Source organism: Venturia canescens, chromosome 9, assembly GCF_019457755.1.
Source record: "Venturia canescens isolate UGA chromosome 9, ASM1945775v1, whole genome shotgun sequence".
NCBI classification, from domain to species: domain Eukaryota; kingdom Metazoa; phylum Arthropoda; class Insecta; order Hymenoptera; family Ichneumonidae; genus Venturia; species Venturia canescens.
Genome location: NC_057429.1, coordinates 8,249,321 through 8,267,659, shown reverse-complemented (window position 1 = coordinate 8,267,659; position 18,339 = coordinate 8,249,321). Strand labels below are relative to the sequence as shown.

Sequence of the window (18,339 nt, the reverse complement as noted above, 5' to 3'; positions counted from 1 at the left end):
GAATAAAAATTTAGCGGGATGAGAATGCGACATACAATCGAACTTTTAATATTTGTTTCGCAATCAACGATTGTTATAATTTAGAGTTTTCCTCCGAGAAAACCCGTCGTTCAACTGTAACATTGCACATTTTCGAATTAATGATGGTTGGGTCTTTTCCTTCTTTCCGCAGATTTCTTCGAGGAGTTGAGGTACCCGTGTCCGAATTGTTCTCGAAATTACAAAAAGAGAAGCAACCTTAGTCGCCACATGAACTGGGAGTGCGGAGGAAAAAGAAGATTTGCCTGTGTTTATTGCGGCTATCGCTTCACACAAAAGACGACCCTTCACCGACATCTTCAAAATATACACAACATCGTAGTGACTAAATCTATAGAATTTAATTTGCTGTAGAAACATTCAATCATTTTCAACAAATTTTACTTCTGTTTTCTTCATTCTTTTGTTACGATTGTTTTAAAATTCATTTATTTGACATTGATTTTTATTTTTTTTTCATAAATTTAAGCAAATATTTTATCGTTTTTCAAAATTTGCCATTATCGGTCATAGCAATGGAAATTAGCGGAACGTTAATTTTTTATTGAAATATCTAATATCCGTTGTGATTTGAACTCGTGTGAGAATAAAAATATTTATTTTATATCAATTAATAATTGTTAATCCCGTTAGTGTAGATGTTACGCATTAATGCTCTCTTAATTGCAATGATTTTCAAGAATCAGTTTAAATAGTTTCATTTTGTGCTTAATGTGACTTTTGCTCGTTTCAGGTTGATTCGCGGATGAAAACTCATCTTGCATGAATACACGAATTGATGCCCGTCGGTATGGCACGCCGTTGTGGTATTTATTAGCCGCATAAAAATATATTGAATAAAAATTATTTAAAATTATGCTTAACCAAATATTAATTCATCGATTTTTTTTTTTAACTAACACTGCATTAAAATACCCATTTAATATTTTGCCTTGACATAATTTTATTTATAAAATTTTTTTTTTCAACTTGATGCTCAACAATCTTCCGGATGTAAAATTATGTACATAATTTCAATTCCCAAATATTATTGAATATAAATTCCGTAAGAAAGTTAATTTTTCAACTGCTTGAATTTACATTTGAGGTAATTACAATTCTGTATATAATTTTAAATCAGACGAGTGTTCGAGAAAAAATTTGGTAAATTAAAATTTGAATGAATTAACTTGAAAGAAATAAAATTTGGGGTAACAAATTTGAATATTAAATTTTAATTCCCGAATTAAAATTTGATACATAATTTGAATACCCCAAATTTTAATTACTCCAAAATTCAATTCGTTCAAATTTCAATTAGTCATATGTTGACTCATTCGAATTTTTATCCCAGAATTTAGAGTATAACCACAATATCATGCATCAATAAAAATTTAAACATGATTCAATAAAATTATACACTAAATAAAAATTGTAAATTAAAATTTTCGTTTAATTCAGTGAATTAGAATGTAAGTTACAATTCAATGTCGCTTCCATATTAATGCTGCTAGAATTCAATTTTTATTCAGCAAATTTTTATTTGAAGTCAATAAATATCTGAATTGCTATTGCGTGTGATGTCGTACAACAGTATTAATTTCTTGAATTGTTATGTAGCTCATTTGATTTTGGTCTTTCAATGCTTATGACTATCAAGTTGAAGAAAAATGCATTTATATTTGGTTATAATATGATAGAAATTAATTAAATTAAAGTTATAACATAAAATTAATTCTACGTTTTCCGTACCCTTCCTTGTGTATTTTGATTGAATTTTATGTTATAACATAAATTGAAAAAATTGAATTGGTTCCGATAACTCGTGGTGTCAGTTTGAATCAAATTTTTGTATTTTTATTTGAGGTTTCAACATTTTACTAATAAATACCACAACGACGCACCGTACGTCGGTTCGAGGAAATGATTTCCAATAGTATTGACACTTTTTTAATCCCATTTTTTATGTTAAACGACGCGCCACCAGTTGGTTGAAAAAAAAAAAAAAAAATAACGACGGCGTACCGAAGATAAACGAAGCAACGAAACCACACCAATGAAGAAGTTAAAAACGAAACACACGTAACCCATAGTTTTACTATGACCATTTATTCATATCTTTGATTTGCATCATTGTTTTGACAATCCTTTGTTCATGAAATTCGCGATGTTCAGTATTTTGTTCGGAATTACAAAGGGTTTTTATTAATGTTCCCGTCTGTACGTTGTTTAGAGAAAAATCTCAGTAAAATAAATGAGCGAACGAGAAAATAAAACTAAAACGGATATCCGATAATACTTGATATGAAATAGCGGGGTACGATAAATGAAATATCCGAAGAGTTGATATTCACTCCACTATTGAATGAAACGTCAAACGAAATTGAATGAAAAATCTGGCTAATCAATGCTGTTTCTTTGCTTTCGAATTGCAGAGACTGATGAATCGTACGGTTCGTACTCGGAATATTCTGGAATCGTGAATAGTCACAGGCAGAATTCAATGGAATCGTCATGGATTACGGGAACGGACAAGCCTTACCTATGCACGACTTGTGGCAAGGGCTTTACGCATGTTGTAACATTAAATCGTCATCGTCGAACGGTTTGTGGGAAATTTAGAAGTGCAGGAGGAAATTGGCGATGTTCACGTTGTTCGAGGACATACGTGAACGAGGGAAATCTTGCGAGACACGTTAAATTCGAGTGTGGCGTGAGACGAAAATTTCGTTGTATTTTTTGTAATCACAAATTTACTCAGAGATGCAGTTTGTTGCGACACTTGAAAGCTTTCCACAGTGACAATTCAGTGTATCTGGAATCGAGTGTTCCGACAGTGAGACAAGACGAGACTTTCTCAAAGTCCATCGAGAAGCAGATAAAATTGGCGTGTCAATCGAACGAGCAGATTGAGCGATGTAGTGGTTTTTACTCTTCCCCCTAATAAAACGAAAAAGTACATTTTTTTCAACTCTGGAAACGATTGATTGTGCATATTTTCGAAAAGAGGATCAAGCTTATTTTGTACACCTTTCCCTATCTGAGAATGTTGAAGCGTTTTATTGTCTTCTCTTATTTATTTTTTTTTTCCCATGAATAACGAAATTGCTTCGTTTACAGATTCCAAGTACATCCGGTTCAGGAGAAACCAGACGATGCCATACATTTGCGGGAATTGCGGCCACGGATATATGCACAAATATTCGCTTCAACGGCACGTTAGGATCGAATGCGGAAAACCACCCAGTTGGGCATGCCCGATGTGTCCATACCTTGCTACTCACAAGTCCAATCTCGTCAGGCATTATAAGAACATTCATTCAACTGTCATCATGTAGATTGGTTGTTCAAATAAATGTACGTTTGTCGGCCGATCAAAGTGGAGTTCCTCAACTCGTTTTTTTTTTTTTTTTTTTTTTCCCCTGCTAATCGTATAATACGACGACCTCGAAGTGGCGAAAGTGACGAATTGACGATTTGATTTTAAAAATCAAAATGAATTAATTCTTTCGTTATCAAATAATTCACATGAGAAATAAAAAAAAAAATCTCTGTGATGGTAAATTTCGAAGAGAATCATCACGACATTTTGCAACAACATTGCGAATGTTGAAATTTTTTGAATTCTCATCAAATGACTTTAGATGGTTAAACGTTAGATCCATATTATTAATGCCCTGACAAGACGCTGGTTTTTCATTTGTTGTTACAGTTTTAGAATGGTCAACGGATCCGAGTTTTTCGTACGATATGCTGAGAAACGACTATCATCGAGATCTGCGGAATCGAGGAACACGGCTGAGATCATTCGCTTGTTCCGTTTGTGGTAAATCATACACGGCGTGGCGGTCTTTGTGGAGGCACGAGAAGTTCGAATGCGTCAACGCTAGACCCGCGATATCCTGTGATCTTTGCCCCTATAAAAGTCCGCACAAATGGTGCGTACAAAATCACAAAAAAAAACATCACGGCGTAGATTCACTCGGCCATTACGGTTCAACCTGAAATTCGAACAATTTTTCAAAAGTTTCTGTTGTGTGACTTTTTTTTTATTGTTTTTCTATTGTTATGAAAGTGGGATGATCGAGTGCGGCCTAGAAACTAGAAATATTGACTGACGAAACACAAGTGCATAAAATGAAACCGTGTGGCAATTTCTTTTTGTACAGCGATCCCCGAAAATGCGATGGAGCTGCTCCAATTTTTTTTTTGGGGCGGGGGGGGGGAGAAAATACATATTCGGATGGAAAAAATCTGATCTCACTCACAAGCGATAACGATCATTTTTTAAGATACGTCGAATTTTCATTTCAGGAAATAATAAACGAAATTACGTTAACGACTAATTTTGAAGCTCAATGGCATATTATTCTAGCTGATCGATGAAAATGAGATAATCGGTGCTGAGTTGACATTCTCGAATGATAAATAATCGAAAAGAGAGAGGAACAATGGTTGATTCTTCGATAGAATAAAAAATAGCGACTAGAGGCACCGTGAAGTATAACTGAGAACTGTGTCAAGATTCCCGGAGTATATTTTTGAGCGAAAGGAAATAAAAAAATTGCGATTCATTGAGGAATCAATCTTGTTAGTGGATGACTTTCAGATTGAGAAAACGAAATCATGAGCCAGTGAGATTCAACTTTTCAAGTTATGACTTTGGGTCTCAGAAATTTCCATCTCCTTCGAAAAATTAGTCTCCGTATATCGAATTCCTCTTTATAAAAAAACCTGAATCATTATTATATGAATGATAAAAATAAATCGGTATTATTATTACTGTTGTTGATTGTGTTTTCGGAGCTGTTATGAGAAATAAAAACGTATTCTTTGTCGTTCTGCTGTTACTAACGTGCATGATAATATCCCAAATGGATATAAACGGGAATCAAAGATTGATGAATTTTGTATAATTGCAGTGAACGTGTCGAGAAGAGGAAAACTGATGCAAACATCAAAGGGATCGGATGGATTGTACACTTGTCAAATTTGCGGACGTCAATATACGTGGCAATCTTCGCTTTGTCGCCATCTGCGAGAATACCATCGATAATAGAAATTTGTAAAACAGATGTTTCCCTGATCGGAAAATTATTTGAATTTTACAGTTAAAAATAAGCAAACGTACGAAAAATTACTATTATTATTATTATTATTATTATTGACATTATTATTTTATTTACCAAAATTAGTAGTACTTTTCCAGCAATAAAACAGATGATATTCATCTCGGATAAGAGATTGTGAAAAAATCAGTTCTCACGACTTCTCGAAATCCCGTGGCTTACTCACAATTAGATTGTTTTTTGCTTGTAAGTGCTTTTTTCTGTTGTTTCAAGAATGGAGTTTTGACATTTGTTTTTCTATCGGTTTCCGTTTTTTTTTTCTCAACTTCAAAGCGCTTCAGAGATTTCCATTTAACGAATTATTTCTGTTTCTAGGCTATCGAAAACTCTACATCGGTGAACAAATGCTCGGCTATACTTGCACCAAGTGTAGCAAATTCTACAAGATGTGGAGTAACTATCTCAAACACAAGTGCGAACCGCCACAGTTCAAATGCTCCATGTGCCCGTTCGCAGCTTTCAAGGCATTCATACTTCACGCTCATCAGGCTGAACAACATCAACGAAATTTCAACCTGCCGTCAACAACGAATACTTGAACTCTTATCGACTCCGCCGTTTATTTTCACGGTCGAAATTTTTTATTTCTCTATTTATAATTGCCTTAACAGAGATACCGTATCATTTTTTTTCTTACCCATTTCATTGTTCTTAGTTTCGTGTCGAAACGTACTTCTTTCCAAACTGATTCCTGGAGAAAAATATTTTAAAAATAATCGATTAGAACAAAATTTATTTTCCATTTGACACTCGGAATAATATCGAAAATATTTATGTACGCAACTCATTGGACAATAAGCTGTGAGCAAAGTCCCAAACGGTTGTTTCCTTAGAAAGGAGAAAAAAAAAATGCCAATTTTCAATCAACTGATTTTTTTTTAACATTTTCGATTTTACAGCGTTGATTCTCGATTAATCTGACATAACTAATGCACATTCTCATGTATCTTCATAGTATTCCCACAGCTTCTCGAGTTTCATAGCATTTGTATACTCGTGTATTTTCGTAAACTCATGAAAAATAAATCTTGATATGAAAACGTATGTGTTCTAACGCTGTAACGATGATTCAATAATTTTTTCCATTTGGCGTTTTGTTCGGTTTTTCGACGAACGACCAATGTTTTGGATATGATTATTATACGAGAAAAGCTATTAATCTGTCCTCGTATCTTGGTATTATTGTTTCAGAGCCAGCGGGCATCGTTTTCAGGAGCTTTGAAATTAATTTCAATTGGTGGTTCATCATATTTGGTCTCATCATTCAAATTTCTTCAATGTTTGATGGCACTAGAAATAATGCTTTCCTCGTTTAAGCTCAAAAATAAAAATAATTATCGTTTGCCGTCGTACAATAATTGTCAGATTACTCTTTACCCAAAAACATTGCTTTTTTTTTCGATTAACACGCAGTATCGAATAATATTTCCACTGGGAGCAACAAATGCTTTCTCCACCGATTAAGATTTGCTCATTTTCCTTTGTGTCACAAGCAAAAAAAACGTTTTCGAATCTAATTATTCGGAGGAATTGAAAACAAAAATCACGTGCTTTGCATTTTTTCAGATTTTATCGTCGGGAGTCTGGCTCATACGTGCAACACATGCGGAAATGTGTACATGTATCAAAGCTCGTTGGTGCGACACGTTAAAGAAGAATGCGGCCAATTGCCAAAGTACCAGTGCCCATTTTGTTCGAAGAAGACCAAATTGCACTGCAATCTACTGAAGCACATGAGAAAAAAGCATCCATTGTGATTCTTTGGCAGATGATTATATTGCTTTTTACCTTCAGACGGCACGTTATGACTGTTTTTGACAAAGTTTATCGTTTTATCGTTAGATATTTCCACCGTTCAATCCAGTTGTGAAGTAAATGCATTATTTTTCGTTGTTCTTTTTTTTTCTCCCCACCAGTCATATTTTTTAGTTAAAATTTTTTCGATAAACGTTGAGTAATTATTGCTAAATCGACGAACAACGTCATTATACACAAAAACCGAAATAACTGACAAACTTTTGGTATGTTTTTTCTGTTTCATTTTAGAGTACAACATTTGTTTGGCTTGCTCCAAGTACTACAAGTGGAAGAAATCTCTGCACAGACACGTCCGTGACAGCCCAGAATGTTGGCCGGCTTTGCTGGCTTCTGGAAATGAAGAATGCATCAAACAGATCCACACCAAAATGCTCAACAACGTTAGCATTTGAGTAAAAAACAAGGGGATTCTCAGTTACTTTTATCTTCTATCAAAGTCGATAAACAACAAGAACGTTGAGAATTTTTATCGTTATGAATGAAATATTTCGTCCTTATTTTCTATTCTACTCGTTGATATATTTCTGTATTTTTGTATATTCAAAATAAATTTTATTGTATACAGTCGACGCCGCCACTCTTTTCAGCTCGAATCTCCGTACGTCGTTTCTTCAGTTTTTTTTTTTTACCATTGGAATTCACCTCTCACCCCGCTTCATTCTTTTGATGGCAGATCGTTGATTCTTTATATTTTTTTCAGAAATTTATTTACACTCAAAGTTGACTAACTCGTTTTGGTGAGTAGCGCTCTCTTGAGATTTCATTTTTACCTAGTTTCCCTTCTATACTCCTTTCTTCTTTACTTCGTTCTATTTATTGTTGTTCTCTTCCGTATCATACTTGTGTTTCTTCATTTAAATGGTATATTTATTCGGGCTAAACGATATTATTGGTACCATTCGAATCGTGAAATATGTAACTCAATCGTTACGATTTTTCAATGGTGCTTGGAAAATTGAAAAAATTGACTTTCAGCTAAAAAAACACATGTTTATCTCGGTCAGTTGGAGCGTTTAGAACGTAAAAGTCAGGGCAGTTACTGACATTGGATACGGTCAACTTTTGTTTCAGATGCCGAAACTTCGAGCATTCTCGGGATTTGGGACCGAAGATTGTACGCGTGCAACAACTGCGATAAGAGTTACGTCAACAAGAGCTCGCTCAACCGTCACGTACGTTACGAGTGTGGTGTACAAAAACGTTACACTTGTCCAATTTGCAACAGAAGAATGATCCAAAAGAGTTGTCTCCAGCAGCACTTATTCCGCGTCCACAGGATTGGATAGTGTCAAATATGAAAAGTAAAATAACAGAAAGAGAACGGAGCAGAACGCGCGTGCCTTTCGTTTGAAAACTTTGGAATATTATTTATTCTTTTTTTATCTTTCATTTTTCGATCAATTGTTCCCGGTGAACTCAACAAAAAATTCAATCGAAATAAGGAGAAGAAAACCTTTATACGAACGTTTATCGAATAGAATAAACATGTTGTGTGGTCCGATGGAATATTTAAAACTATTTCGATTTTCATGTCCACGAAATTGTACATTTTTCACCGATAATAATCTCATGAAAAAAAAAATGTAATTTATTTGATTTTTTTTGCTACCAATTGGCTGGTTACTTTGGAGGGATGGTTTATATTTATATCGGTAAGTGAGAGCAACGGAAGACGAGAAATACGTAAACTGTGTGTTTATTAGTCTTGAAACGAGATATTTGGGCGTTTCGGTGAAACCGTCGAATCAGTGATTGAGAACATTGGTACCGATCAAGTTTTCATAAACATGAAATTCTACAAAAATCCCTTTATCACGAGGATGAAATCTGAACTATATTCGTATTTCTTTCCTCCGTTGTTCTCCTCGTATCTTTTCCTTTTTCTTTCTACATCTCTTTCTCTTAAACCACCACGTGCAACTACATAATTTGCCAAAATTATTTCAATATCCTGGGCACATACTTATACGGGGCTATTGGCTGATGAGACGTTTGTGTTTTGGGTTGGTTGCGGGTTTACTTATAATTACTCAATAATATTATACCGTCATTTCTATTGAATATCCGCAACTATTTCGAATCGGGAAGGAAAAAAGTAACGAGAAATAAGTGAAAGACAGTTCGACTTTATTCGTTCAACCAAATGTCCCATTGATACGTTGTTGTTATTATTATCATTATCACTATCATTATTATTTTTAATATTGTTACTACTACTACTACTATTACTACGACTACTACTACTACAACTATTACTACTCCTACTACTACTACTACTATTTTTACTACCGTTATTGTTATTACTGCTATTATATTATTATTATTGTTGTTATTATTATTATTATTATTATTATTATTGCTATCATTATCGAAACAACAAATGTATCGTTTATTCGATCCTCTCGATTGCGGAAAAGTCTCGTTAAATTGATGGTTTTTTTTTCATCGTTTTTTTTAATTTTGCCGTTTGTTTTTGTTCCGGGGTATGTTGCAGGGATGGGAGCTCTTTTGTCATTATTGCGATCTGACTACAAGAATTCCGGAACGAAAAAGAGCCGGTCGATAAGCGGTGACGCTCCAAGCACGGGAGGACGAGATTGTCGATCCGCCGATGGGAGTAGCAATTACAGCGAATCTGGCGAACGTTCGTCGCGCGAAGTTATTTTTCCGGATTCGTTCGAAGTTCTTCCACAGCCCCGTGACCTGAGTGTCGTTTACATGGGTGTGCCCCACGAACAACAAAGAAAATTCCGTTGTCGTTTCTGCGGAAAAGGCTACCGATGGAAGAGCACGATGCGTCGTCACGAGATGGTCGAATGCGGTGGTAAACCTCCGGCTTTTCAATGTCCTGAATGCCCGTACAAAGCGCGCCAACGAGGCAACTTGACCGTTCATTATAAACGACACCATCAAAAATTGGGCTACGATGAAGCTGCGATAGCTTCACAACTCTCCAGAGAATAACCATTCCCCGCGAATCTCGGGCACCGATGACAATCTCAGCCAAAAACGCTATTATAGATGCTGTTCGAACGAATAGATTGAAACAAAGAAAAAAAAAACAACAACAACTCGAGGTAACAGATTCACTTCGAGCAGAAAGAGAACCTTTAAAAGTGTTTAGTTATCCCATTACGAATACGGACAAATTACGAAAGAGTAATTATGCGACTCGTCCGTATTTTTTTACCGTATTCGTTACGTGAAGAAATCATTCGAACATATGATTTTTCATTGGGATTCATTGATATTAGTCAGCGAAACAAATAAACGATTCGATCAAATCGTTCCGAAATCCCCACGCATTGTTGGTTCGCTGAAGGGGGGGTCGCTATTTATTGTCATATTTCGTTCGAACAGTGCCCATTTGCAATCTCCTTCCGACGGTTTACTTAACGTACCTACCTCATTGTTGTTTCTTTATTATTATTCAGAAGCGTGGGTGAAAATTTATCTTGTTCCCGTCTACGGAACGATAAAGAACTTGATTTTTTTTAAAGGGAGTGAAATTGTTGACAACGTTGTCGAGATTTGAGCGTAGTAGAATAAAAGACGGAACATTTTCGGTGGAGATCGGCGGTGCCCGGGCTCTGAAAGCCCTAAGGAATTTAATTATACATATTTTCCTTTCTGCTGAAGTCACATTCATTCGCGGTTTTTTCACTGACACAACATTTCCAGATAAACGATTAAAAATATACTTAGGCGTGTTTCATTTGTGTCAATAGTATAAATACATTAATATCTGACGAAATCGTCGACCAATGTAATGGACAAACGTTACCGTCCTTAATCACAATAACTAGTTAACCGATTTTTTTTTTTTCCCCATCATTTTCTTTCCTACTCTAAGTCTAATTTATGCAACTTTCCCGCTCTATTTTTTCACCGCGGATACTTGACTGTTTTTACGAAAAATTTTGCTCATACTTTGCTAAAAATGAGGAAGAAAAGAATAATGAAAAATGAGAAAAAAGTTAAAAAAAAAAAGAAAACACAAACGAACGGTTGGAGGATTGTACATAATAATTCCAAGAGGTGCCCCGGCCACAAGTGCCTATCTAATGTACTTTATCATTCCAGTATTTTTTATACTACACACACGCACACACACGCGCGCGCGCGCGCGTGCTCAATATATCTTTGCATTTGTGTGTGCGCGCGTGTGTGTGACGTACGTGTGTGCGTGTGCGTGTGTGTGTGCGTGTTTGTGACGAAGAAAAAAGGAATAAAAGAAAAACTTGATCTCGATTAATTACGTCTCGATCGATGTAAAACACGAATGCGAAAAGAAAGTAAAAGAAGAAGTGTATTTGAGTGCAGTTGACGCCAAGGAAATACAAGCCACTATGTGCTTACGGCATTCGTTCGTTTTTTCAGTTCGTCGACAACCAATTTATACTCTTAAGCCGTTAAGTATCAATTTTGTCAATCGATCAATTATCGTTTTTACATCTCTTTTTTTTTCTCATACGGAACCTATGAAATCGCGATTAATGCTCTAACGAAACGGCGAGTAGCGCTCGAACGAAACCAAACAAATGTCTCGTCATTCATGAAAAAATTGAGAATGCTGTTTGACGAATTCAAACGACATTCGATCACACTTTCTTCCTCCCATTAGAAATTTCCGTCAACTGTTCCATCTTTTTGTTCTACATCCTTGATCTTTCATTAAAATTGATCAAAGCTCACGTATTTCTGTCGAACGCTGCTCATCATTGTCTTTGGACTCTGCCGTCTGTCGCGTCAGTATTTTTAATATCAGTATTTGCGAATTATTTCGCCTACCATCGTGCCTGCGTATATATTCACGTAGGATATGTATGTAAAGGACCAAATCAACGGATCCGTGACTCTCTAAGAATAGGGTCACAATCGAATCATCTTTCATTTTCAGACAAAATAAGTATTCTTCTAAAATTTAAAGAGTTTAAATCTACCGTTCTTCAATACGAAAGAAATCATTGTTAAAAGTAGGAAGTAAATAGCATTCGGATTGCTCCTTGAACAAGAAAGCGATCAAAACAGATTTCTATGTTTTTCGTTGCATTATTAAGACGGTCATGAGTTTGTCGATTTGGCCTAAATCTATATATATATATTGAAAAATGAGTGCACATACACCTACAACACACGCGAAAAGAAAAGGACTAATTTGTTTATTTCCACGCAAAACATTCTCACTCACCGTTACCTAATTGACCCATTTAATCCTTAAGTATAGAAAAATAATGATAACTACAATAGTGCTGTTTGTACTTTAAATTGTAGCCCTCAAAATTTCAACGCTCACTTTCAAATGTTAAAACTTTTTATACCCGGCCAATATTTCGTTTGTAATTCGGGTTTTTGGTACCTACCGTATACTTAATTATTGAACTAATTTATTATTATTATTATTATTATTATTATTTCTCTTTTTTTTTTCTTTTACATTCGTCCTCTCTAATTTTGTTTACGATAAGTTTCACCTACCGCTCTTCGATATTCTATGTTTTTTGGAAAGGTTTATCATATATACGAATTATCTATTCTTATTTTATTTTATTATTATTAATATTATTATGGATATAATTATTAATATTATTAATAAAAAGACACACATCTTGTTGCGGGTTATTTTATAACAAAGAACATAAGGAGGTTTATGTTTTTTTCTCCCATACATTGTCCTCGAATGATAAATATTATCATCATCATCATCATCATCATCGTTGCTCTTGCCTCTTTTTGTTGTTATTAACAAGCCGATCATTGTCATTTGTCCATGTAATAAAGATAACCCGTTTGTTTTATATTTCATTGCTATTTCTCAACTATATGGCTCAGATTAACGCTGACTGAAAATATTTTTTTTTCAGCCGGATGGTACAGCTTCCCTTCAATGGAGCGTGACACTCATCCGTGCGAAGTCTGCGGAAGAACTTATCGAAGACTCATCTCATTGCAACGTCACAAGAGACTCGAGTGCGGAAAAGAAGCCCAATTCGAATGTATACTCTGTCACTCACGTTTCAAACACAAACACAGCCTTCTGCGACACTACAACGTTCATCTGAGTGTACAAAAGTTCGATCAACTGGACATCATTGATGCCTCGAGAAAAATGGCCTGACGAGCCGACAAGAAAGTGACAAAAAAAGATGCGTCATGTTATTCGGTTAGGAGTATTATTTGACAATGTATATAACTTTAGGCTGTGAATGAATCGAATTAGGTTGAGCCAAGTAACTCGAGATATTGTTGCAGCAATCTGAAATGATGTTTGCAATCGTGTAAACGCCTTTATCATTACTGATTCGAATTTGTTAGACCGTGCTGCTGCTCGGAATTTAGTGGAGTTTTCTTGGTAGGACAATGTTTTACGAAAATGCATTCGATGCGTTAGAAAGAATCTGTCGAATCGATGAAAATTCATTGTTCAACGTTCTAACATATTTAATTGTAAAAAATATTTTTTTTTTGCGTCGCTGCTCCGCGGGTAGCTATCGCGTATCATTCGTAACTCTTTTTACACCATTTATTTTTCCAACCTAATCGTTGAAGTGATATATTCGTTATAAATGTTTATGAACAAAAATGACAATAAATTCTTCCTTCGATATACCAGCGAACTCAGCTATACAACGTTATTAAAAGTAATTGTGATGAATCATGATTTATCTGTATTTTCTTTGTTTCCAGCTCGATGAGTCACCATACGAAGAAGAGAAAATTGCACTCTAGTCGTAAAGAGAATCCAATGAAATGATTAACGATAATTTATAGTTTCAGATTGAATAGATGTGTTCTACCGGGAGCCTTCGTAATCGATGCAGCGAATATGCGGTGGATTCTACTTACTCCGACGGATCCCATGAAAAATTGCACACGCGCGTCTATGTTGACGATACATTTTTCGTGATGAGAAAAGACAGAAAATTGTAAGTTTCGGGGTCTGGGAAGTATCGAATTTCACCTACATCGAATGATTTAAAGCAGACTCGAAGTTCGTCGGATTAATACGCGTACAGCGTCATTAAAATGTTAATTATATGGATGTTTACGGATGGAGATAGTTTAGTGAATAAAATCTGTCGACCTGACTACTTGAAAGATCCACTTACCAATATGAGCCCTCAAAGAGTTTGGAGAATAGATTCGAAGGATTTAATTTTCTGGCTGTTGGAATTTGGGCATTCCAACAACGTCGATCATCCTATCTAATTAAGAGAATTTTGTTCGAGATTTGGCAAAGACACGAACGAATAATGAGATTTTTGTTAATAAATAATAAATTTAGCAGCGATTATCTCAATTTCCACCAAGATTGGACCGTTTAGACACTCTTTAATCCCGCAACTTGTGCAAAAAGATAAATACACAAAATTCAAAGTACATATTCGGTTTTTTTGTCTCATTTTCACTGTGAACTCGCGTTTCATAAACAATCTCTACTTTCAGATATCTGGGTCGATGAATCGAGCCACGGTGGACTCCGCGCCTCATCACATTTGCCAGGATCGAATCAAGCCTCTCAAACAACATCGCGAGCTTCAATGAATGTTTTTCAACCTGTACGAACAGCCCGCGGCCAATCGTCGTTCAAGTGTCCAAACTGCAATCGTTTCTACATGCGAGCATCCTGCCTTAAACGTCATTTACGTATGGAGTGTGGAAAAGCACCTAATTATCAGTGTCGCATATGCCTCGGACGTTTTACGTACAAACACAATCTTGCTGCACACATGAAGCTACACGTAGAAGAGCCCAATTATCATTGCGTTTTATGTCCAAAAAAATTTTACCGACGCGACAAATTGGCCGAACACGAGAAAAAGTATCACATGTTGTTCACGATTTGATGAAAAAGGTTGGGGGGAACAAGTGTCGGACACATTTTTCAAACGTTTTAGAGGAAAAGCAATTGTCGGTTACGAGTCTTGATCTATTTATTATATTAGTTATTTTTACTGGTTCCTGAAAATTTTCATCTTTCTATCATTTACTTATCAGAGAACAAGGCTCGTCACTTATTCTATTTTGTGACACAACTCTTTTTTCGAGGAACTTTGCGTCGCAAACTTTTGTTCCGTCATGTATTTTTGATTCATGCGCGAGTCTTCCACTTCGACAATTTATTTCAAATTTGCATCCGAAGCACGTACGAGTTAGCCTCTAAAAAGACTCGATAAAAGCTCGATTTATTTATTAGATCAATTCTATGTTTGCTGACACAGTTCAACGAATGCGTTGGAGTTACACGAATTTTCACGTGACCAACGATTTATAGATCAATAGTCCATTCTGTTCCTGATCAAATGATACAGATTAAATTTTGAGCTTCAATCAAAATTTATTTGCATTAACTAGAAATTACGATATACTTAACAATAAAATTGAAAGTCATAAATGATCGAGACGTTCAGCGAACTAAAAGAGTTTCGCTTTCGTTCGAATCTCATCACTAATTTGCTGATAATCTCTAAAGCATATTTTTGCATAACTTTTAGTAATGTAATATATAAAATACTCGCTACGTCGTTGTGACTCGAGAGACGTTTGATTTTTCCCAAAAATCCTCCGCTTCTGGATTTAATTTTTTTCTTGAACAACAATCTATCATTTTCATTTTGACGGTGTCGGAGCCGAAGTAAAAAATGAGAAAGTTGAATTATTTTATAAAACACCGAGGCTTCTTGTTAACGAGATTCGTTGGTTATTTCATTATAGAGTCGTGTTATATAATGTGTATAAGTTCCCGCGGAAATTTCTTTATTTTTAATACAAATTTATTAGAACTTCTTTGTACAACTGTATACTTCCGGAATACTCATATAAACAACATTTTCATCATAATAAACTAATTTAATTCATACTCATTCCCGTAATTGCCGTTTTTAAGGAGACCGAAAAAAGGTTCCAAGGTATAGCTAATTTCTTCAACATTTTTTCGTGTCCTGGAAATAAAGAATGTTGATTTTGAAACACGCTTTCAAATTGCCAAAATAGCCGACGATTTTTTTTTTCATTCTGATCATTCGAAACGCGTATAAAATTCTGATCTTTGGCGATTTTACTGGCACTCCCATCGTCTTTTTTTTTCATGTTTTCACTCGTCGTTGAACTTTTGTCGTTTTATTTCAGGTAATTATAATTTTTACATTTGACAATTCTGGAAAGATAGATCTCGGATTTCACGTTTAGAATGAAGAAAGCGTAAAAAACGCTTAACGAATTTACAATTTCCCAAATTCGATTTGTTAACAAAAAAAATAAATAAATAAATAAATAAATCGTTCGAGGTTCTAAATACGGAAAGTTGTAATAGCGACGGAAACTAAATACGATCAGTGAACTTGACAATTCACTTTTTTTTATCTGTTTTCAGCACAACCGTTTCGATACATAGGAATCTTGAAGAAGCTAGAAGCTCCGCGCCTTGAAGTATCGTCAGAAATACGTGTGCAACAGCGAGCGAGCGTTCGGTTGTCGAGAGCGTGCTCGTATAAAACTCTAAGAATATCTAATCTTTGTGAACGCGTTTTTCGCAAGCACAAAAAATCGACAAAAGCATGCATAGCACAGAAACACCGGTAGTACACATCGTAATTCTTCAAAAACACCGTGATTCGAAATATGAGAAAAATCGATTAATATACATTTTTTTCTATAGTTTGTTTTTTTTTCTTTTTTCCTAAAGACTTAAATGGATGATTCACACTTTGAACAAAAAGTTTTTGACTGTGCCGGTAAGAAGCAAAGAAAAACCAACGAAATTCTAATTATAACACGAGTTGATGCGGTAGTACTTGCAAGGTGTGATGCGAAAAAAACGGAGATTGTGTTATTTGTGTGAGAACTGCACGCGAAAGTCTTGAAAAATCCGGGATAAATAAGGTGTACCAGTGATAATATATTGAATGTGGAGGTGGAGGGCAAATGAATAATTTGGCTATGCTCGAATGCGTGAAATTAAAGTTCTGAAAAATTGATTTTTTTTTTCACGATTTCTATTTTTCAGAATGGACTTTGACCGATGAGAGTACTGACATGCCGATGCAGGCGTTGATAAAAATAAATAATGCCCCGTTCGCCGAGCTCCGGATACCGAAAGCACATTTTTTCGGCAAAAAACCAAAATCCGGTGAATTCGAGTGTCTCAGATGCGGGAGATGTTACATGCGGAAGGATTCACTCCAGCGCCACCTGCGATGGGAATGTGGCAAGGAGCCACTCTTCCAATGCCCTTTTTGTCCTCAACGCTGCAAAAGGAAGCCTCACTGGTTGAGGCACATACGAAGACAGCACTTTGACAAAATTGGCGATATGGAAAATTATTTGCTTTCTTATACACCGAAAATCAACTATGAATGAGAGTCGCGTGAAAGAAACGCGTTTTTCCTTGGTCTCGACATATCTCTTTTAGTTTTAACCCCAAAATTTAACCCCAAACGCATCTTTGCTCTATCAATTCCTTGGTGAAATAAGGCCAAATTTTTTCCAACACTAAGTATACTTGACAATTTTTTTGCACTATTTTTTGAATTATAATATTTCTTAATTTAGTTCTGTCATATCGATTAAGAAGATATTTTATAAGTGGTTATGAGATAAGCGTCGCCAGTACGAGAATTACGCATTTATATTTTATATACAAGTGCCTCAGCATTGACATAAAATACTCTCAGACAGAGTTTAGTGTTGAACGAAAAATCTTGAAGGTGAACCAGTGATGAAATGAGCACAGCCAATCAATCGACTCGGTGAATTGAGAAAACGTTGTTTTTTTGTTTCTTCACGAAAAAAATCGAGCCTCGAAAAATCATTCAAAATCATCGCCAACGATGGCGGAATCCGCTTAGATACATTCGAAAAGCTATAATACTGTTTTAAGAAAAAATATGTTTAAACCGAAAGCGTGGCGCGGTTAGGAAGCGCCGGTTAAAAAATCGTGGTCCCCAATCTCATAATATTTTTTGAAGAGGAAAATATTACTGTGCCTTACTGATTTATACATTCGATTGCCGTATATGAAATCTCGTAGTTTTGATGTACTTACAAATATTTTCTTGCCCATAGGGAACAGATGGTACAATATATAAGAAATAAAATATTATCTTAACCTCTAAACAACGAGAGTTGAATAAAAATTGAGCTGTAAGATAATGATTCTTTGTAATAAATATTGAAAAAATGTATTGGGGGTCAGTTGAAAAGTGAGTATTCCGTCTGTCATTGTAACCGAACGCGGCATGGTTCAAGGGTTAAAGTAAAAAAACATTGGAACACATCTGAAATTGCATATTATTTTCAGGTTCTCAGAAGAGGATGGAGGACTTGGAGCTTGGACTCATCGTCATACAAAATGGAGCCCTCTGAGAACAAAAGG

The 18,339-nt window shown here is 35.4% G+C and overlaps 1 protein-coding gene across 11 annotated transcripts in view; it reads left to right on the top strand.

The window, feature by feature from the left end:
* The window catches only part of lola (longitudinals lacking), a 133,505-nt gene that overhangs the window by 75,472 nt on the left and 39,694 nt on the right, over window positions 1-18,339 (top strand). The window contains exon 7 of one of the 11 annotated variants that reach the window (XM_043428447.1): window positions 16,972-18,148. The exons of 5 other annotated variants lie outside the window; for them this stretch is intronic. In XM_043428447.1, the coding sequence (XP_043284382.1) occupies window positions 16,972-17,324 (353 nt within the window). In that variant the 3' untranslated portion in view covers window positions 17,325-18,148. Of the gene's footprint in view, window positions 1-172; window positions 650-2,453; window positions 2,999-7,193; window positions 7,533-9,459; window positions 11,329-12,829; window positions 13,583-16,971; window positions 18,149-18,339 lie in introns of those variants that run through there. 5 more of the 11 variants (XM_043428477.1, XM_043428443.1, XM_043428489.1 and 2 more) reach the window with 5 other exon arrangements.